The following is a 22,327-nucleotide window of genomic DNA, read 5'->3' as shown; positions in this document are numbered from 1 at the left end:
ACCAGCCCAGGGTTCTCTGGCTCCATTCAGGTCCTTTCCTGGGGGCACCGAGGCAGCCCCATCTGCCCCAACCTCCAGCCCAGATTCTTCCTGAACCCAGGCCTAAGGGCATCTCCACTGATGGGATTTTGCCTCCTGCCTTAGGACGGAGCCCTTGAACTGCTGGGTTCCTTCCAGGGAGGCGGAGGAGAAATCCATCTGCTGGGGCCTGAGCGTGGCCTGGGGGCCAGGCCATCGGTCCCGGAATGCCCCTGCCCGAGCCCAGTGAGCAGGAGGGCGAGAGCGTGAAGGCCGGCCAGGAGCCCTCCCCTGAGTCCCCTGAGCCGGGCACAGATGTCGTCCCCGCAGCCCCCAGGAAGCCCAGAAAGTTCTCCAAACTGGTGCTGCTGACAGCCTCCAAGGACAGTGCCAAAGTGGCGGGGGCCAAGCGCAAAGGAGTGCATTGCATCATGTCCCTGGGGGTGCCTGGCCCCGCCACCCTTGCCAAAGCCCTCCTCAAGATCCATCCCGAGGCTCAGCGGGCCATCGAGGCCGCCCCCCAGGAGCCTGAGCAAAAACGCAGCAAGCTGGACACAGGTGAGGCCCCAGCCCAGCGAGCAGGGCGGGAGCAAGACCTTCCTGGGGCCGAAGTCCCCTGTCACCTGGGCAGCCAGGGGGACAGCAGGCTCGGCTGGCTCAGGGGAGTATGTGTGTGATGTGAACATTTCTGCGTGCATCTGTCTACATTATCTCAGTGTGAATCTCTGCATGTCTATAGGCCTCCGTGTGTGTGTGTGTGTGTGTGTGTGTGTGTGTGCGCGCGCGCACGCGCGCGTGTGTTTCTCTAAGGTTCTGTCTCCCTATGTGTGTATTTGCCTAGGAGAGTAAGTTTGTGTGGGTTCTTATATGTCTGTGTTCCTGGGCCTATTTCTCTCTGTGTCTACTCTTATGTGTTTTTCATGAGATAGGGGCATCCCCAGCCACAAGCCTAGAGTTCTCAGGGGACCTGAGGGACCCCCTCAGGCTCCATCGCCTGCTGGAGTCAGGGACCCCAGAGCCTGGAGGCCCCTCTGCAGTGGGCCTGGCTCACCCTTGAGCCCTTCCACCAGCCTGTTCTGCTCCAAGTGCCTCCTCATGTCCACCTGCCTCTGCCCAGTGCAGAGAGGGTTCTGTCCTCAGTACCTGTGTGGAGGCAGGGCTCAGAAGGGCCAAGTCACCACCCTGAGGCCACCAGCTAGCTCACTGCAAAGGATGGGGGGGCCCCCTCTGGCTCAGAGCCCATTCTTCCAGCTGAGCTGGATGGGACAGGCCATTTCTACCCCAACTGAGACCTCTGCTCACTTCTCAGATCAGGCAGGCTCTGGGGCCATATGGACCCCACCCCATATGGCACCTTTGTGAGAATCAGGACAAAGTCACCCTTCCTCAGATGGAGAGATGAAGAGCGGAACAAGGGCTGCAGCTTGGCCCCATGGGCTCCCCTGGGCAGATGCTCATGGGCAGTCAACATCTCTCAACCTGCCTCTCTGTCTTTACCTCCAGACCTGTCCACGGCCCTCCCCACCTCCTGCCCCATCCTGGGCCAGGCAGCGGGGAGGGAGCAGCAGCTTCCTGATGCTCAGCCCAGATTTGGCCCAAAGTTTCCTGGAAACAGCCTCAGTGTCCCTGGGCCAGTGGCCTTTGGGAGCATGTCTCTGGAGTCAGCAATCCCTGCCCCTGCTCTGGCAGCTGGGACCCCCAGGTTTGCCCCCCACCCCTTCCCCCTTTTCCTTTGACAACAGCCTGACCCATCCCCTTCTCTTCCAGACGGAAAAGAAGATGGAAGGTTGGCAGGACAGCCTGCCCCCAGTCCCTTGGTGGATGGGGAGGAGTCCACCATGGGCCCCATCGTGTCCAGGGAGGACCCGTAGCCCTGACAACTGAGGGTGCATCCTGGCTGGGTCAGTGAACTTGGCTGCAACTTCTACACGTTCCACTGGGCTTCTGCCTGCGGCCCAGCCGCTGACTGATTTTCACTTTCAACGTTGTAATCTTTTTCTGATCAAGCATAATTTACTTTTGTAAGCAGAAAAAAAAATTAAAAAGAGAATAAAAGAAGCTGTACACTAGATCCCACCACGGGTAGGTTTTTAAAATTCCATGATTCTGGGTCCTTTGAGGTCCCAGCTCCAATCCCCACCCCCCTGCTCCTGGGCCTCCCCAACCCCCACCAGCCCTTACCTGGCCCTGCTCCAGGGCTTCCTGGCCTGGGCCATCTCTCAGGCCCAGGAGGGCTCTCCAGCGGCCTCCATCCCCCAGGGCCTCCTCAGCCTGGAAAACCCGACCACTGACTCAGAGACTAGGTGGAGTCTCTGAGGTTTCCACTTTCTGCTGCCTTTGGTGTCCAGCCCTGAACCCCTGGGAAGCCAATCCTGCCCCTCCCTGGCTCTCCTTCCAGGGCCAGTTCCCAGGAGGCCTCAGCCTGCTTCTTCCTGCTGGACCCTCATAAAGGCCACCTCCTCCAGGGAGCCACACAGGACTGACAGCCCCTGTGCACAAGGGCCCTGATGTCCACGGCAGCCCAAGGTTCTGCTGAGGAGGTGAGCCTGCGGTGTGAGGGGGCACGCCTGACAGAAGTGTATTGTGCCCCTGCCATGTTCCTTCTGGGTGGTTTGGGGGCTGAGGGAGATTCCTGGGAGCCTGAGCCCCTCCTCAGGTCCCCTGGGTGCTGCCCTGCTGGAGGGAAAGATGAAGAAACACTGTTCCCCTCCTTCAACCATAAGTCGGGGTCCCCTGAGAAAAGGCATCGGCCTCAAGTTGCTTCAGCCCACGTGGTCCTCATCATTTGAAAACTGTCTTTGGGCAAAAGGAAATGGATTACTTTTTAACAGTAGAGTTTAGAGGACTTATGTTTTCAAACATTTTCCAAATTTAATCAGTATCTGTTGACTCCCTCTTGGGAAAAGTGAGTTACACAGCACATCCGCAGCGCCCAACTCTCCATTTTGCTGTTATTTTTACAGCATAGTTGTCTGTAACAATTATATTCTGTAACCATAACTTGAAAAGTTGTTTTGTCTGAATTCTATATTTAAATAGATTCCCATCCCCCACAAGATTTCTCCTTTCCTGAGGCTCTGAGTCATCCTGGAGGGCTGGTTCTGTCAGTTGAGGAGACCGCCTGAGGGCTTGCTCTGGTTTAACATTTGGTGGTGGAGGAGGCATGGAGTAGAGGAGGTGGGGAGAGGGACTGGCCAGCCTCGACCCCTGCCACTCATCCTGGACTCCAGGCAGTCCTGGCCTGGGCAGGGTCACTGCGGGCATCCACTCCCCTGCATTTTGCTGTGGCACCATCGACCCCTTCTGCAGCTGCCATGGGAGCCTGGGGCGGGGGTGGCACTTGGGTCCCCAGTGAGGGGGCCTGGTTGACTAGGTGGCCCCTGGAGGCTGGGTGGGGGCACAGGAAGGGTGCACCTCCCTCCGGGGGCTCAAGCAGCCTGTGGTGCCTGTCATTTGCCAGGAGGGTGGGAAGCCACTGCCAAGCCAGGCAGGGAGCTCATACACTGGATCCGGAGGTGTTAAGCTTTTCTTATTTTTTAAATTTTGAAACATTTCAAACTCCCATAAAAGTTGAAGGAACATGCAGGCAACACCACATATCCCTCACCTAGATTCACCCTCCCTCTCCCTCCTAGTCCTGCCGCTTTCTTGCCTCATCACTTCTTGAGGACCTTAATGTCTGCTACACAGGACCTAGTGGTAAACAGGTCACAACCCCAGCCTCCCAGAGGTAGACAGGAGACACAGGACTTCCTGCTGATGAGTCCATGAAATCTGGGGCTAAGGGCTGCCCCGGAGAGGACCAGGAGCTCCTCAGCATATGACAGGTGCCTGAGGAAGCCCCGTGGAGGGAGCTGAAAGGTGAAGAGGGCAGGCTTAGGAGGAGTGAGCCCAGACGGAGTAGGACAGGAAGGCCACGAGGCAGGAATGGTTGGCAGAGGCTACTGGCCCAGGGCCTTGAGGCCACAGGTGGGTTCCAGGCTCATCACGGGTAGTAGGATGTTGGGACGGATTTATGCAGAGGAGGAATGTGGTCAGTGTCGTTTTACAAAACTCCCTTGGTGCCCTGAGGAGAACAGACTGGAGGGGGTCCCAAGTGGGAGCGGAGAGGCCGGTGAGGGCACCACCACAGCCCGGGGGAGAGCAAAGGGAGGGGAGATGGGAGATGCTAGAAGGGGACTGAGAAGGGCTCAGTGTAGGCCTCTTTTGGGGGACAGTGTTTGAGGGAAGACTGGCCTGCCCAGCCCGGGATGACAGTGCCATCCACCAGGAGGAGAATCCAAGGGGAGAAGGCAGCTGGGGGCAAGTGGCCTTCCAGTTCACACAGTTGGCATCCTGCTGGACGGGTGTGTTCCTGTTGGTCAAGAGTGGTTCCCACCAGTGTCAACGGAGCAGAAATCCCTCAGAAGTGGCAGATTGATACAAGTTCTGAGTCTCTGCACTCAGTGAGTGGGTGGGTGGGGGCATTAATTATGATGGGGATAAAAAGTAAATAGGATGACTACTGTACACTTATTTTTTAAATACTTATTTATTTGGCTGCACCGGATCTTAGTTGCAGCACATGGGCTCCTTAGTTGTGGCATGAATGTGGGATCTAGTTCCCCAACCAGGGATAGAACCCGGGCTCCCTGCGTTGGGAGTGCAGCGTCTTATCCACTACGCCACCAGGGAAGTCCCTACACTTACTTTTAAAAAATATATTGCATTGGTCTTTCCTTCAAACTAAAAAACAAACAAAAAAAGGTAATTCATGGTCATGAAAATAAACAGAAAATACTGATTATGAAAAAATATTACAAAATCTACAATAATTCCACCATCTAGAGATAAGTCTATGATAAATATTTTTTATATTCAGAAAATTGGGGTGATAAAGTGCCTTTTTTTTTTTTTTTTTTTTTTTTGCCGCACTGCGTGGCTTGCGGGATTTTAGTTCTCCACCAGGGATCAAACTCCGACCCCGGCAGTGAAAGCACGGAGTCCTAACCACTGGACCACCAGGGAATTCCCTATTTTTTTCTTAATGTATTACAAATGTCTCTCCAGCGTCCATTTTACAACGTACCACTACAGGGGTGGATCATTTATCCAACCAGTCCTGATTGTTGGACGTATCCGTTGTTTCCAGGTTGGCAACAATCCTTTCAAAAGCCTTGGGTGAGATTCCTGCACACGGATTGGACACAGCCACTATCATTCCACCCGCGGCCCGTGAATACCCGGCTCTCAGGCATCCTTGCAAACATCCGGTAATATCATTAAGAAGAAAATATTTAAAAAAAGAAGAAGAAGAAGAAAATATTGATAACGCCCCCCGCTTCATCTTGTATGCACAACCTCTGCGTGCTTTTTCCTGGGGGTTGCATTTTCCTTGGTTAGCTTGGAGAGCTGGTCCAGGCACGCTCCCGCTCCCCCAGCCGCCGCCAGGCTCAGTGTGGCTGATTCTCCTGGAGGCCGGGAGGAGGCGCGCGCGGACGCCGTCAGGCCCAGCAGATTCCGGACGCCCACCCAGGCCCTTTGAGGCCCGGGCACCGGCTCTAACTTGCCTTCTGCAGGGGCCAGGGATGATTCCTCAGTGACAATCCGGCAGATGGCCGGCTATCCGAAGAACGCGGGTGAGATCCGTACTCCTCGTCATCCTCAGACACTCCAACACAAGTCGCAGCCCCTCCTCCTCCCGGTCTGATTGCCCCACAGCAAGTACCTCTTCTAAGAGCCCAGGTGACTCATTGTTTATTATTATCTATTGCTTCTCCCCAACCCACCCCCCATAACGTAAGCTCAACGCCACCACGGCAGGGGTCTTTGTGGACTTGGGCTCCTAAGGTGCCCAGGGTGGAGACCTGGCAGGGGAGCGGGCGGAGAGGCGCAGGGTGCGGATGGGGTACGGCACTCGGAGCCCAGGCAGGGGCAGAGGTGCGGGGATCCAGAGCGCGCAGTCGGAGTTGGGCGGAGCGTAGGTGCGAGAGGAAGGCGCGGAGGATGAGGCAGTGGGAGGCGGAGGACTGAAAACAAGGATGGGAAAGGGGGCGGGAGAACGCGGGAAGGAGGGGATTCGACGGAGGATGCGGAGAACGTGGAAATGCGGAGCGGGCGGGGGACCAGGGCAGGAGGGCCCCATGGGACCTGAACCTGCACCTGCCTGGAGCCCAGGGGCAGGGGGGCGGCGGGGACTTCCAGCAGCAGCTTTAGAGCGAGAGGAGGAAGGCGGAGGGGAGGGGTGTCAGGGTAGTGGCGTTTTCTAGAGAGGAGCAGCGTCTTCACTCTGCCAACTGGGAGACTGGGGGCTCCGGCTGGGCAAAGGAGGGCGGGCGGAGGGAGGAGTCCGCGGGGCTGCGGAGGGTCGCGGTGAGCGGAGGGCCCGGGGCGCCCTTCAGGAGGGGAGGCGGGGGCGTCGTCGCGCCTGGGCAGGCGAGAGGCAGGGAGGGTGTCCGCTCGGAGGATGCTGGGCCGCTCCAGTCGCCACCCGCCAAGTGTCCAGGAAAGCAGTCCCCAGGCCCCGCAGCTCCCCGCGCCAGAACAATCCCGGTCCCCACCGCGCAGGGTGATCAGAGAATAAGTGTGCAGTGATTGTGCACTGTGAGTGGGGGCTGGACCGATGGGCGAGGGCTGGATAGATGGGCAAGGGTTGGACCAGTGCAGAAAAAGATGCTTTCCCCGCACGGAATCCCCTCAAAGGGGCAGATTTTTTTTTTCTGACGTTTTATTTTGACATAATTTCACACCTACAGAAAAACTGCAAGTGTACAAAGCATGCCCATAGACTTTTCACCCAGGTTCCCCAAAAGTTAGGAATGAAGCCAGCCACAGAAGCAATAGTGAAATTTAGAAACGTGTCCACAACTGCTGAGCCCGCGTGCCGCAACTACTGAAGCCCACGCTCCTAGAGCCCGTGTTCCGCAACAAGAGAAGCCACCACGATAAGAAGCCCGCACACCACAATGAAGCGTGGCCCTCACTCGCCACAACTAGAGAAAGCCCTCACGCAGCAACGAAGACCCAACGCAGCCAAAGCTAAATTAATTAATTTAAAAAATGCTTAAAAATTTTTTTTCTTCAAATAGAGTTGGAGGATTCTTCTGGTTAGAAAATCTATATCAGATCATGTGATCTGAAAAACGTTTAAATGTTTCCCCTGAATTTATATGATGTATTATGATGGAAAAAAATGAGATCTGGGCATCTTATAAAATACATTTGCCTGTAAAAAAAAGAAACTAGTGTCTAATAGGAAAATAACTAAACTGTGTAGCCAGCCATATGTAAATACGGTTATAATATGGGGGCGGTGAGTTTTACAATATACAGTTAGGTGGAAAAAGCAGGAATACTTGAAAATAATTGCCATGGAGTGTGTTTGCAATGATGTAAAATTTAAAAGAAGATTCATTTTCAAAAAGATTGACAAGAAAGATGACAACTGGAAACTCAAGAGACCCAAAACGAAAGGGAAAGAACGAAGTTGGAGAATTCACACTCTCTGATTTCAAAACTTCCTGCAAACCAACAGTAATTGAGTCAATGTAGTGCTGGCACAAAATAAACACAGACCCATGGATAGAATTGAGAGTCCAGAAATAAACCCTCACATTTATGGTTAATTGTTTTTCAACAGGGGAGCCAAAATAATCACAGAGAGGAATTAACAGTCTTTTCAACAAATGGCACAACTCAGATATCCGTATGCAAAAGAATGAAATCAGAGCCCTACTTTGCCCATAAAAACAAACAAACAACTCAAAATGGGTCTAAGTCCCAAATGTAAGAACTAAACTATAAAACTTTTTAGAATACATACAGGTAAATCTTTGTGAACTTGGATTAGGCAGTGGTTTCTTAGATGTGACATCAAAAGCACAAGCAACAAAAGAAAAAACAGATAAATTGGACATCATCAAAATTAAGAACTTTTGTGCTTCAAAGGACACCATCTTAACTGGGAGCAATAAAGTGAAAAGACAACCCACAGAATGGGAGAAAGATTTTGTAAATCATATATCTGCCAACGGAAGTGTATCTAGAATATAAATATAAAGAATTTTTAGGCTTAATAATAAAATGACAACTCAATTTTAAAATGGGCAAAGGATCTGAATAGACATTTCTCCAAAGAAGATAGGCAAATGTCAAATAAGCCCTTGAGAAGAGGATCAACATCATTAGCTATCAGGGAAATGCAAATCAAAACCACAATGAAAAGCCACTTCATATCCATTAGCATGGTTGTAATCAGAAAGACAGATAATAACAACTGTTGACAGGGATGTGGAGAAATTGGAACCCTCACACACTGCTGGTGGGAATGTAAAATAGAGTAGACCCTGTGGAAGACAATCTAGCAATTCCTCAAACGGTTGAACATCGACCCAGCAAATCCAATTCCAGGTGTATACCCAAAAGAATTGAAAACATCTGTCCACACAAATTTGCACATAATGTTCACAGAAGTATTAGTCATAGTAGCCAAAAAGTGGAAACAATGCAAACGTCAGTCAACAGATGAATGGATAAACAAATTGGGGTATATCCATACAGTGCAATACTATTTGACGATAAAAATAATGAAATACTACTGGCATGCTACAACATGGATGGACTCTGAAAACACTAGGCTAAGTGAAAGAAGCCACACACAAAAGATATATGATTGTATGATTCCATTTAAATGAAATGTCCAGAATATGCAAATCTATAGAGACAGAAAGATTAATAGTTGCTTAGTGTGGGAGGATGGGGGACTTGGGGGTGATGGCTAAAGGTTTCTTTTGGAGTGATGAAATTGTTCTAAAACTGAGTGTGGTGATGTCCGCATCTCTGTGAATCTATTAAAAACCATTCAATTGGTACACTTTAAATGGGTGAACTGTATGGTATGTGAGTTATATCCAATAAATCTGTTACCAAAAGATACAATAATAAACCTTTTATGTGTTAGCATAACATATTTTTATGAAAATCACTATATTTTCCAAATCAAAGAAATTTTATAAGAATGGCGTTGTTCTTTTTTTTTTTTTTTTTTTTGCACATCTCTTTAATGTAGGCTTAATGGAGGACTACAGGTTCTCATCTGTGCTTTGGCATTCAACCTGTTACACGTCATGTAACCTTTGGAATATCCCACAGGGACTTCCAGGAACCCCAGACTACACTTTGAGGACCATTTGCCTACTGTAAAATTCATATTTTTCCTCTTGTAATTAATAAATGTATTGTGGAGAAATATGTACTTTGGGAATATGTAAATACTAGTTCCTTGTGAAACTTACACCCTCCGGTCTTAGCGGCCATTGATAATTTTTGCCCGAATCAATTATTACTTACGATGGTCGCCAAAGGGTGATTTTCCGCATCCTTCCTTCTGCATTTATTAGCTGGCATTCTACTGTAAGAGCTTTCCCATCTCCCCATTTACTTACTTACATCACTATCGATCATGGCTTCTTATTTTACTCAGTTATAATCTGTTATTATCATTATTTAGTTTGAATCAAATTGACCCAGCTTTGGGGTAGGTCATTTTAAAGTTTCTGTGAAGTCCATAGGAAATTTCCTTCCGCTGGCTAACGAAAGTGACGGGCCTAATGATGCATTTAAATGACCGCTTCCGTAGTAAGTCAGAAAGAGAAAAACAAATATCGTATATTAACGCATATACGTGGAACCTAGAAAAATGGCACAGATGAAACGGTTTGCCCGGCAGAAATAGAGACATAGGTGTCGAGAACAAACGTATGGACACCAAGGGGAGGAAGTGGCAGAGGGGTGGTGGGGTGGTGGTGGTGAGATGAATTGGGAGATTGGGATTGACATATATACACTAATATGTATAAAACAGATAACTAATAAGAACCTGCTGTATAAAAAATAAATAAAATAAAAAAATTTTTTTAATGACCGCTTCCGGGCTTCCCTGGTGGCGCAGTGGTTGAGGGTCCGCCTGCCGATGCAGGGGACACGGGTTCGTGCCCCGGTCCGGAAAGATCCCACATGCCGCGGAGCGGCTAGGCTCGTGAGCCATGGCTGCTGAGCCTGTGCGTCCGGAGCCTATGCTCCGCAACGGAAGAGGCCACAACAGTGAGAGGCCCGCGTACCGTAAAAAAAAAAAAAAAAAGACCGCTTCCGCTCAGTGAGCTCAGACTCAAATCCTGGATCAGGTCTGGGGTTCTCAAGCCCCCCAAATCTCTTCTTCTCTGAGGGTCCACCGCCCCGGAGGCGACCCCCCCACCCCCGCCGTCCAAGCCTCAGGTCATATCAAAGCTCGGTCCCCGGCTGCCGCAGCCCAATCCTGGGCTTGCCCCGCCTCTTTCTCCAGCCCTGGCCCCGCCTCCCAGCGCCGATTGGTCCGGCCGCCAGCTAGGCACCGCGCACGGAAGACCCGGAGAAGTGGGGTTTGCCCAAAGAATGGGCTCCCCGAGGCCCCGCTGCGCATGCTTGCTAGGAACCCTCTAGTGCGCTCCTAGAGGACGGCTCCCCCGCGGGGCGGTGCGCGCTCCCTACGGCCAGCGGGGCAGCGCGCGCGGCACGGAGCTCGCTCCCGAGAGGGCAGGTGGGGGCGGGGAGTGGGCACCCGGGTTGCGGTGGCCGGAGGGGCCTGGGCCGCGAGGTCGGCGCCTGTGGCTGCGGCGGCCCGAGGCCAGAGGACCCGCCGCGGCTCGGTCTCCGGAGAGGGAGGGCCCCGCTGCCGTCGCCGCCCGGCCGGTGCCCGGTGAGGACGGGCCCCAGCGGGTCAGGGAGGGTCTCGGGTCACTCGGCGTGGCCGCGCCCCCAGCCGGGCTCTCCCGGGCGTCCCCAGGACTGCTGATGCTGCGGAGGGGGGTGTCCCCGGACTCTGCATCTCGGCGCTCAGGCCGCCTCCTTGTCCTTCACCTGCAATTCGCAGCCTCTCTTCTCCTCGTTCCTCCTCACCCCCCTCCACCCACCCGACCCCGGGACTGAGCCCTCACACCCCAAGTCAGGGAGCCCCACATGGGTTTGCCTTTCCTTTACCGTGTCCGCCCCACCCAGTACTGCCCCCGCCCTGGCATTCACCCCAGCCCCATCCAGTCTTTGTGCCTCTGGAGGTCCCAGTGACCTTGCACTTTTTGCTGTCGTTACACCTACTTCCACTCCTGCATACCTAGATTACCTGTTGGGGCTTTCAAACTTTTTTGACTCAACCTACAGTGAGAAATATATTTTACACGTCTGTAGATGCAGATTACTGAGCGATAAGTTTAAAGGGAGATTTTTACCCCAATCTCACATGACGCAGCCAGATCTACTCTACGTGGGTTCTAATTCCAACCTATCCTATCCTGTCCTGTCCTATTCTATTCTATTCTGTTCTGTTCTTTCCATTCCAAAAGTCTGTTGCTAACCCATTAAACTGATTTCAGGACCTAAAGAGTCTGACCACAGTTTGAAGCCCTTGCTTTAACGACCAGTCTTTTACTTCCGTTACCCCTTACCTTTGGAGGATGCAGAGGTCCAATAACAGATAATCATGTGTAAACTTAAATTCCAAAGAAAGGGTATATTTTTATTATTTTGACATTAATGCTTTTCGGGGCCAAAATCATCTCCAGGACTTGGTGCGATTCAGGCAGGTTTACCTTGTTCCTCTTCCCAAAAGCTCCTAGTCGGACTCGGGGAAGAGTTCGTATGTGGAGGCTAGATTATAGAGCGTTTATAATGGAGACGGACACTACTTTTATTGGAGAGGGAAATCTTTCAGCTTTAGGAACTCAGCACTGCGTAGGGAGAATCGGAACAGCTGGATGCCGGGCAGAAAAGCCATTTAGGAGGTGGTGGGTATCAAAGCCTTGAGGTAATGTGGGGTGGGAAGGCGTGGAAGATGGTGTGACCAGGTGCCCAGAGATGTGAGGACGAATTAGGCCTGATATGGGAGGCATGGAAATAGCCATGATTGTGCTCTAGGGGCGTTGGGGGATCTGGGGCTGGGAGTACTATTAGCTGGAATCTCCCTTTCTGTGTCCTCTGCCTCTAAGTTGCTTTGGAGCAGTGGTTCTCAAGCTACATGCAGCAATGTTGGTTGTCAGGATTTGGTGGCTGCTACTGGCATCTCGCAGGCAGAGGTCAGGGATGCTGCTAAACATCCTTCATTTCACAGGACAACCCCCCACAATAAAGAATTATCTGGTGCAAAATGTCAGTGGTGCCAAGGTTGAGAAGCCCTGCTTTGGAATAGAATTATTATTTTATTTTATTTTATTTATTTATTTTTGGCTGCCTTCGGTCTTCATTGCTGCGGGCGGGCTTTCTCTAGTTGTGGTGAGCGGGGGCTACTCTTTGTTGCGGTGCGCGGCTTCTCATTGCAGTGGCTTCTCTTGTTTTGGAGCACTGGCTCTAGGCACGCGGGTTCGGTAGTTGTGGCTTGCGGGCTCTAGAGCGCAGGCTCAGTAGTTGTGGCGCACGGGCTTAGCTGCTCCGCGGTATGTGGGATCTTCCTGGACCAGGGCTCAAACCCTGTCCCCTGCACTGGCAGGCAGATTCCTAACCACTGCACCATCAGGAAAGTCCCTGGAATAGAATTCTTAATCTTTAGGGAGATCACTGCCACATTCACCTCTCCCAGGACTAATGCCTGTATGCACACTCAGAGACTTTGCACATAATGGTAGGAGGGTCCATGAGCCAATCAGTGTGTACCTCTAATTTTCATAACTTGCTGGGGGTGGGGGGCGGGGCAGCTTTTGGAATCATCCAGGAGCTTTTTCAAACATCAGGATATTCGCTCCTCCCCTTTCCACTATTCAGAACCTCTGCTGGGCCTGGACAAAGTACTCCTTGTTCTTACATAATGATTCACAGTTTATGGAAGAATTTCACATACAGTATCTCATTTGCCACTTTTCCTGTTTCACAGATGAAATCAGCCCAGAGAAGTGATGGGATTTGCCCCAGGTCTCCTACCCAGCAAGTCAGCGCTAACGACGGGTGTTGGCGGACAGTGATGGTGGTTCTCACTCTTGTGTATGAAGGTAATTCTGTTGATCCGCCATCAGCTGCTGAGCGAGGCTCTGCCTTTCAGGATCTTAGGGCTTGGACCCACTGGTGTCTGAGAGGCACCTAACAATTTGTAATATTGTGTGTGTCTTGGGTGTTGGGTTTATTTGAGCAGGCAGTCTGAGTATTGCACTCAGATTGCTCTGTACCTCAATTTTGGGGGAGGGGAAACAGCATAAGAGAATGACCAACTGTAAACTGTGAGGCTCTCCTACTTTCCATTTACATCTGCCTGACTTAAAAATATTCTAGCCAACTCAATAAATCTTTACTGAGTAAAAATGGAATATTATGAAAAAACACATTAGGGCCCAAGTATTTACCTCAAAACAATGATCATCCAAAAATTAAAAAATACATTTAAATCCACCTAGAACAAATATATAAATTTATTGCAAATAGAAGTTTCATAAAATAATGCTCACTTCTGTTACACACAATGCAGATTGGTTATTTCCTATGTAATTTTTGAAATTGCTGCCTGGAACCCAAAGATTATAAGAGCAATGACCAGGGAGATTTGAAAAGCAGAGGCTTAGACCAAAACAAAGAAAATAAAACTCTTTCATACAGATACTAAATGAACACGTGTGTAAGCTTTTACTTAACTCATCAATCAAGGAAGCAATAAGATCTTACAACCAGTTTGCAGGAGACTCCAAAAAAGATTCTGGAAGACTGTAGATTAGGAATATTGACATGAATGTGCAAATGGAGGCAAAACCAGAGAAGTTACTTACTTATCTGTATTTATTTGCATGGCAAGAAAGAGAGAACGTGTCTACAGAACAGAATTATTTTACCTTGTTCCGTTATCTGTGCAGAGCTGCAGAAGTAGCTCAAAGGCAGCAACAGGCTAGAATCATATAACCTGAAAGGCTGTGTTCTAGACAAAACCCAGTTCTCCATTGAAGCACAAATTTTCCCTATGGCCTCATAATCTCAATGAAAGATATTTTTTGCATGAAATAAGGCTGGTCCAGTAAGATTGGGCCTGATTATTTACATAGGTGCGGCAGGCATGCTAATTCACCTCGTAGGCCATCTTGTGTTTGTTTTGCTGGAAGTCTCTGTGAGGAACCTCAGATTGGATTTCAAAAGTCTGGTATTTGTTATCCCAAGGTACTAAAGCCATGCCCAACGAGCTTTCTCCCCCAGATTTCACCTGTACTACTTAAAATTTGGACAAATTCCACTCTTCTTGAGGTCCCCAAAATATCTTAAGGTGTCTGAAACTTGTTAAATTGTTATTAAAGGATCATTTAAAAAGATGCAATCATGACTCTCCCACCGATATAAAATAAACAAATGTTAATGATTCTGTTTAATGCATTAATGAGGGAACCTGTACAATGTGACAGATTAAACGAGGTAATGTATGTGAAACACTTCATGTGTTGCCCTGCATAAAGAAAACCTCAAATCCTTATTAAGTTGGTCACTTAGCCTCTGGCCACCTAACCTCAAGGGCATCTATTCCAGTGTTTCTCAAAGCCAAGTCCATGATCCACTAGAACCAGGGTCTCAGGGGGTACTTGTTAAAAATCCAGATTCTTGAATTTTGCTCCAGACTCACCATCAGAATTTTGGATGGGAAATCCAGGCATCCGATTTTTTTTTTTTTAATATCAGAGAAAGGGTTATTGCAGGGCCAAGCAAGGAGAATGGGTGGCTTGTGCTCAAAACCCCCAAACTTCCGATGATTTTCAGGGAAAAGTTTTTATAGGCAAAATTTGGGGTGAGGCTGCAGGGTATGTGATTTTCTTCTGGTTGGTTGGTGGGGAGGTAACAAGGAGGGGCTCCAGGAATCCTGTGCTCTAAGCATCTGCATTTTTACCAAGTGCCCCGAGTAATTCTTATGGAGACCAGAATTACGTATACAAATAATTGAAATAAAAGCTTCATGAAAACTGTACTTAACCTCAGTATATGGGTGCACTCTTTCTGTTCTGTTTTATTTTTCAAGCGCTGCTTTTAAGCAGGTTTCTCAACCTTGACCCTGATGCTGTTTTAGACCAAATCCTTCCTGGGGAGAGTGGGGGTGGGGGGCTGCCCTGGGCACTGTGGGATGTTGAGCAGCATCCTTGGCTCCCACCTACCAGATGCCAGTAGCCTGCCCCACCCCCTAGTTATGACAACCAAAAATGTCTCCTGACCTGGCCAGATGTCACCTGGTGGGCAGATCACCATGACTAAGAACCACCAGTCTTAACCTACTGCGTTGATTCCTATGGGTTGGAATCCTCAAATTGAAAAGAACCATTTTAACTTATATTAAGAGTTTAGGCCCTGAAAACAGACACAGGAGTTTTGAATGCTGACTCTGTCCTTTAGTGGCCTGGCTCTCGGTCACAGGAATCTAAGAGTGAGCCTTAGTTTCCTCCTCTGTGAATGAAACAACAGCAGGCCTAATGGATGAGGGTATTTGGGAGATAAAATGGAATAAAGCATGCAAAGCCCTCGCCTAGTGCCAGGCACCTCATTGGTATTTGGTGAACATGAAATGTGTGATCACAGTCCTTCGGACTCTTGAAGCATGTGTGATCAGAAACCATCTGGGAAAACAGAAACTACCATAAGGTTTCACTGGGAATTTCATTGCTCTCCCTGGTGGTGGAAGAGCTGAGAAGCCACATGGGAAATGGTGAGCGACCCAGGGATTAGCAGTGGTGGGATGCCACCCCCACAGCGAGGCCCGGCAGAGCAGCCAGGGTGGCAGGCGGGACCCAGCAGAGCTGGAGCAGCCACCCCAGGCAGGTCGCTTCAGAGACACCCTCCAGTCTCCCATGGTGCCTCCGGTTGGCCAGATCAGCTGGAAGCCACAGTGCTAAGCCATAACATAGCTGGTTTGTAGGGCTGATCAATGCAGCTCTGAAGGCCTGACTCTCACTACCCGTATGGTCCTGGGCCACTCGCTTCAGGCCCGAGCCTCAGTTTCCCCAGAAACAGAGCAGGGATGATGGTGAAGGGAGATTGTTGGGTCCCCATACTTGAGGTACACGTGATGTTATAGGATTTTTGTTCCTGGCTCAGGTGCCAGCTTGAGGACCAACCACATGGCTCTGGGTCAGAGAGTATCCCTTTTGTGTCCCCTCCTCTCCTCCCCCACCCTTCCACCCAGGAGGCCTATGGGTCATTTATTTTCTCTGTCAACTTCCATTGTGTCTGTAAGTTTGAAACTTGGGTTTTCAAAATCCTTTTATTTTGAGTTAATTTTAGACTTTTTTAAAAATTGCAAAAAAAAGTACAAAGAATTTTCCTATACTCATCACCCAGTCTCCCTGAATGTCAGCATCTTACCTAACATTGTGCAGTGAGCAAATCTGGGAAATCCACGTTGGTACAAAACCATTAACCTAAACTATTGACCGTATGCAAATTTCACCAGCTTTTCCCCTAATGTCCTTTTTCTTTTCTGAAATCCCATGTTGCATTTTGTCCTTGTGTCTCCTTAGTCTCCTCCAGTCTGTGACAGGCCCTCAGCCTTTCCTTGTCCAAGATGACCTTGACACTTTCAAAGTGTCCTGGTCAGTTTTGTAGAATGTCCCTCCATGTGGGTTGGGGGTGCCACATGGGGGTGTGCGTTCTGGGCAGGAATATCACAGAGGTGATGCTGTGCCCTCCTTGGTGCATCTTATCAAGGAGGTCATGGTGTTGATGTGTTTTATTACTGGTGAAGTTGACCTTGAGCACTTAAGGCTGTGTATGCAAGATTTCTCCCCTGTCAAGTCATTATCTTTCCCTTTGTGGTTAATAAATATCTTGGGGGAAAGGTCTTTGAGGCCATGCAAGGCCCACAACACAGACTGCAAGGTACTTGATTTTCACTTGTTTTTCTGTCCCATTATCTATATTACTCTTTTTTTTTTAATTTCTTTGGATTTTATTTTATTTTAATTTTTTTTGGTGGTACACGGACCTCTCACTGCTGTGGCCTCTCCTGTTGCGGAGCACAGGCTCTGGACGCGCAGGCTCAGCGGCCATGGCTCACGGGCCCAGCCGCTCCGCAGAACGTGGGATCTTCCCGGACCGGGGCATGAACCCGTGTCCCCTGCATCGGCAGGCGGACCCCCAATCACTGTGCCACCAGGGAAGCCCTGGATTTTATTTTATTATTTTATTTTATTTTTTGGCTGCACTGTGCAGCATGTGGGATCTGAGTTCCCTTACCAGGGATCAAACCCATGCCCCCCTGCATCGGAAGGGTGGAGTCTTAACCATTGGACCATCAGGGAAGTCCCCTGTCTATATTACTCTTTATTTTCCTGTATGACACATCTTGCATAGGACTGGAATCCCTACTTTTCCTGAGAGTTATGGAGTTAAAGAAAAAAATTACCAAGCAAGGAGATGCAGCTTATCTTTAAAGTGTTTACTATTTTCCCACTGTAAAGTGTTCATGCACCTTGTAAACAATTTTGAGAAAACAAAAGAAATTTAAGGGAAAAAATTAATTGCTTTCCTTACTAGTTTTAACATTTTGAGATATTTCCTCCCAGTTATTTAAGGTTTTTTTAAAGTCACAAATACATACAATAAAGTTAGTCGATAAACAACAAATGTGACCAGACTTGAGACTTGAGTTGAGACAGAAGAAATGAAGTGGATTGAGGTCTAGAGGCAGTGTCATGGTCTAAGGAATATTTTGGTTTTTTTTTTTTTAAACCTTAGCTTAGAAAACATAGTCTTCGCCGATATGTTAACTGGATTTTGCTTTCTACGTAATATATTTTGTAAATACAAACGTTTTCAGAAGTCTTCCTGAATTATTTGTCTGATATGGAAAAACTCCCAAATTCTAGTTTTTAAACGTTGTGATACATCTAATTCTACCAAGGATGCTTTACGTGCATTTCAAGGAGCAAGATTGCCATCTTGTGGTCATCTTTTGGTATTACTGAGGATTTAGATTTGTGTTCATGTTAGGGGCCTGCGTTAGGTAATGCTTTGGTCCTTCACAAGGGCTCCATCTGGTCTGCAGGTGCGGGCTTCCCACTCTAAAGAGGAATAAAATAGCAAACATGTTGAACACATGTGTGTGCAACAGAAAATTACGTGTATATTAAAGGCACTAATACAAGAATGGAAACAGCTGTGCATTTGAGTGGCAGGCTCGTGGGTGATTTATGAGTGTCAGTTCTCAACATTTTAAAATGTTTTCTATGTAGTTTTTACAATATGATCTTAGCAACTTACAAAATATCTCAGTATATAGTCCATGCCACCCCTCTCCTTTGGTGAGGAAACCAGGCCCAGGAGTGAGAAGCCTGTTTCTGATGGAGAAAACTGTTTTTTATCCAAGTGACCCTGGGGACATGAGTCATACCTAGGAGGATTTTTTGTTTGTTTGAGATCTTAGTTCCCTGATCAGGGATTGAACCTGGACCCTGGCAGTGAAAGCACCAAGTCTTTTAACCACTGGACCACCGGGGGATTCCCTATAAGGTTTTTTGGGGGGTTTTTTTGTGGTACGCGGGCCTCTCACTGCTGTGGCCTCTCCTGTTGCGGAGCACAGGCTCTGGACGCGCAGGCTCAGCGGCCATGGCTCACGGGCCCAGCCGCTCCGCGACATGTGGGATCTTTCCGGACCAGGGCACGAACCCGTGTCCCCTGCATCGGCAGGCGGACTCTCAACCACTGCGCCACCAGGGAAGCCCTTATAAGGTTTTTTTTAAACAACCTTATTAAGATATGATTCACATAGCATACAATTCCCCCAACTAAAGTGTATAATTCAATGTTTTATTGTATTCACAGCCAATTTTATAACATTTTCATTACCCCAAGAAGAAACTCCACACGCCTTAGTATCACTCCCTAATCTCCTCCTCCCTCCCCTCCAGCCCCTGACAACCACTAATCTACTTTCTGTCCCTATGGATTTGCCTCTACTGGACATCTCACTTAAATGGAATTATACCACATGCTGACTTTAGTGTCTGGCACCTTTCACCGAGCCGCACTGTCTTCAAGGTTCATCCACATGGTAACATGTATCAGAACTTCATTCATTTTTATGGCTGAATAAATTCCACTGCATGGATAGACCACATACAGGCCAGAGCAGGTATTTCAGAGGGAAACACGGATTATGGATTGACCCAGCAGGTGCTGATCCTGCACGGTGGCCCAACAGGAGAGTGGTGTCTGCAGAGTTGGGGGGCAGCTGCCAGGCGGCCTGGGTGAGAAGGAAGGGGTATGGACTGTTCCTGCAAAGTCTAACTGTTGAGGGAAGGAGAGAGTCTTGTGAGGTTTTGTTTTAGGATATAGGAGACCTAAGAATATTAGGACCTGAGAACTCTAAATGCAAAGACCCAGAGGAGGCAGAGAGGTTTGGAGACCAGAGAGAGCAGGATATGAATGATGGAGAAAGGGCCCCCGGGGGGTGGAGTGCCAAGGGAACTGGACGGGACACTTCATTTACCAAATCAGGATAAAAATTGTATGCTGTCTTTATCCAGGCAGTGATGATGAGTCATTAGAGCTTAGGCAGCATCCATCCTCAGTGGATAAATTGTGAAAGAGAGAGAAATTGTAAAATTCAGAATCATGGAGGGATAACTTTAGTTAATCAGAAATCTGCATTGTATGGAGAACCTCATTCACCAGTATGGTACGTGGAGCATTACTATGTATGGTTTGTTATAGTTGGGTTTTTTTGGGTTTTTTTGTTTTTGTTTTTTTGCGTGTCTGTTAAAATATACCTTACAAAAATGTACTAGTTTGATCATTTTTTAAAAAAAATTTTGGAGTATAGTTCCTTTACAATATTGTGTTAGTTTCTACTGTACAGCAAAGTGAATCAACTATACGTATACATATATCCCCTCTTCTTTGGATTTCCTTTCCATTTAGGTCACCACAGAGCACTGAGTAGAGTTCCCTGAGCTATACAGTAGGTGCTCATTAGTTATCTATTTTATACATAGTATCAATAGTGTATATATGTCAATCCCAATCCCCCAATTCATCCCAACCCCCACTTTAATCATTTTTAAGTGTACAGTTCAGTGGCATTAAATACATTTGCACTGTTGTGCAACCATCACCACCATCCATCTCCAGATCTTTTTCATCTTCCCAAACTGAAACGCTCCCCACTAAACACTAACTCCCCATTTCCACTCCCCCCAGCCCCTGGCAACTACCATTTGACTTTCTGTTTCTATGAATTTGACTACTCTAGGTACAACATATATGTGGAATCATACAGCGTTTGTCCTTTTATGTCTGGCTTATTTCATGTTACAGACTTTTTAAATAAGTAATTCTCATTTGCTATCCTTTATACTTAATATTTTTATTCCTTTCACTGGGTTACCAGCCCTTTAAATGTGATAATCTGAGGGATTTAAAATTTGTGTAGCATGGCCCCTAGAGTTCAAGCGTTCAAAAGCACTTTGATATTGGATATTTCACAACCATTAGTATTAATTCATCTGTCAAAAAGCCAAAACTGACTAGGTTCAGTCACTTGCCAAGAATATCAGTTACTGCTGCATAACAAATGAGCCCTGATCTTATTGGCTTAAAATAACAGTAGTTTATTATTGATCAGGGTTCCATGGGGTGCCTGGGCTTGTTTCCCCAGGCTCCTTCTTGTGGCTACACAGAGCTAGAGGGTCTGCTGGACTGGACACTGGAAATGGCCTCCCTCCATGCCTGGCAGTGCCTCCATCCCTTGCATGTGGCCCTTCATACAGCTTCCTTCTCTGGCAGTCTCAGGGCCCCTGTCCATGAGGGTGAGGGCGTCCAAACCCCCACAGCGAGCTTCTGCCACTCTCTATTGGCTACGGCAAGTGACCAATGTGGGCTGGAGACCAGTCCAGATTCAAGACCACATGGCAAAGGGGCCTGCATACCTTATGGGAGGATCTGTGGTCATTAAACAGTCTACACTTTAAGGCCCTTTAATGGTTGAGAATGGGAACCGTCAATCGAATCGAAATTCAAGCCCACTGGCAAGGAGCCAAGCCTATCCACAGTCTGTAGTCAGCCACAGTTCAAGGTCTTTTGTTGCGCTGGAACTTGTTCCATATCCTTTGAGGTACAGAGATTTTAGTTGAGAGAATTACACTGACTCGGGGTACACATGACTCTGGGTACAGTTTCACGGGAATGTGGGTGTTCTCTGTCATGCCAACCCCCAGTGGCCTGAAGGAGGCCGGGCTTCGGCATCTGATCGCTTGAGACTGAGGCCATTGGTGTGTCGGGGTCCCTGCAGCCTCAACTCCTGTCCCTCTGCACGGCGGGGACCAACCGCATGGTCCTGTAGGAACATGCATGCTGGGTGGACAGTGACCGCAACGTTTTGGGGGCTTGAGTTGTCTGAAAGGCCTGTGGAAGGGAGGGCCAGTTTCTCTGCGCCCTCTCGCCCAGTTGAGGAGAGGACGCCCGGTGGAGACCAAGTTCATTCGCCCGGCAACCCGGAGCGCGCAAGCCCCGGAGGCGGGCTGCCGGCGGAGGGACGTGGGCAGAGACCAATCAGCGAGCGGGGGCGGGGGGCGTGGCTTCCCGCGTAACCCTTTCCCGCCCGAGCGGCTCTGCACGCGGAGGCGCCGGCGCTGTCTTGCTGCGGCCGGTCCCCATGTACCCGCAAGTCCCCAGTACCACTACATCGCCCTGTGGGGCGGGATGGGCAGAGCGGGGAGGACTGCACAGGAGGAGCAGGGGTTGGCTTGTCCGGGGGCCGGAGGAGGATGACGCTGGAGGACAGACCTGGCCGGGTACTCCCAGTCCTGTGTCCCGTTACCTGTTATCCGGATTTCCTAGAGTCTCGCCCCTCAGGACAGGGCTTTGGTGCTGCCCGGGGCTGGGCGTGCAGGCGGTTTGGGAGAGATTGTGGGGGACACGGCGCCCCCTGCACCTTCGGCCTTGGCTCCGTCTCCACGGGGACCCAGGAGCCCCGCGCTTGGGCTGACAGGCCTTGGGGAACTGAATGTGGGCCCCAGACCAGGAAATGGCGGAGCAGGAATGGGGGACCCAGGTATTAGAACCGTAGAGCTTGGAATGGGGATGACAGCTCACAGGTGGGGAAGCTGAAACGTGCTGGGAGGCCGCATCCTGTTTCTGGGCTAGTACTGATAGATGGGAAAGACCCTGACATGCACCCACCACCCAGTCCCCCAGGAAGACAAAACGGCCACTTATGCCCCCACACTGATGCCCCAGGGTCCCGGTCTCCAGGCCAGCCCTGCCTGTCATCCATCCTTTCTGCTTCTCCAGACCAGAAGCCAAGGAGCCCTCAGTGACCACGGATTCTCTGGACACCTCCACAGCCCTGTCCCCACTCAGCTGA

The 22,327-nt window shown here is 49.3% G+C and overlaps 1 protein-coding gene and 1 long non-coding RNA gene across 2 annotated transcripts; both read left to right on the top strand.

Annotated features, from left to right (window-relative positions):
• The first annotated feature begins 223 nt into the window (after positions 1–223).
• On the top strand, positions 224–2,077 carry FLYWCH2 (FLYWCH family member 2). The gene is made up of 2 exons (XM_082856953.1): positions 224–576; positions 1,786–2,077. The coding sequence occupies exons 1-2, from the start codon at positions 246–248 to the stop codon at positions 1,887–1,889; spliced, it is 435 nt and encodes a 144-aa protein (XP_082713079.1). The 5' UTR covers positions 224–245; the 3' UTR covers positions 1,890–2,077.
• A 7,647-nt stretch (positions 2,078–9,724) lies between these two features.
• Positions 9,725–22,317, top strand: LOC309973729. The gene is made up of 3 exons (XR_014326834.1): positions 9,725–10,729; positions 12,890–13,004; positions 22,255–22,317. It is a non-coding gene; the product is annotated as an uncharacterized lncRNA (long non-coding RNA).
• Positions 22,318–22,327: the final 10 nt, after the last annotated feature.

This window comes from Leucopleurus acutus (assembly GCF_964270905.1).
Source record: "Leucopleurus acutus genome assembly, chromosome: 16".
NCBI lineage: Eukaryota > Metazoa > Chordata > Mammalia > Artiodactyla > Delphinidae > Leucopleurus > Leucopleurus acutus.
Note: the sequence above shows the minus strand (reverse complement) of the source record. Positions and strands in the feature narration are given on the sequence as shown.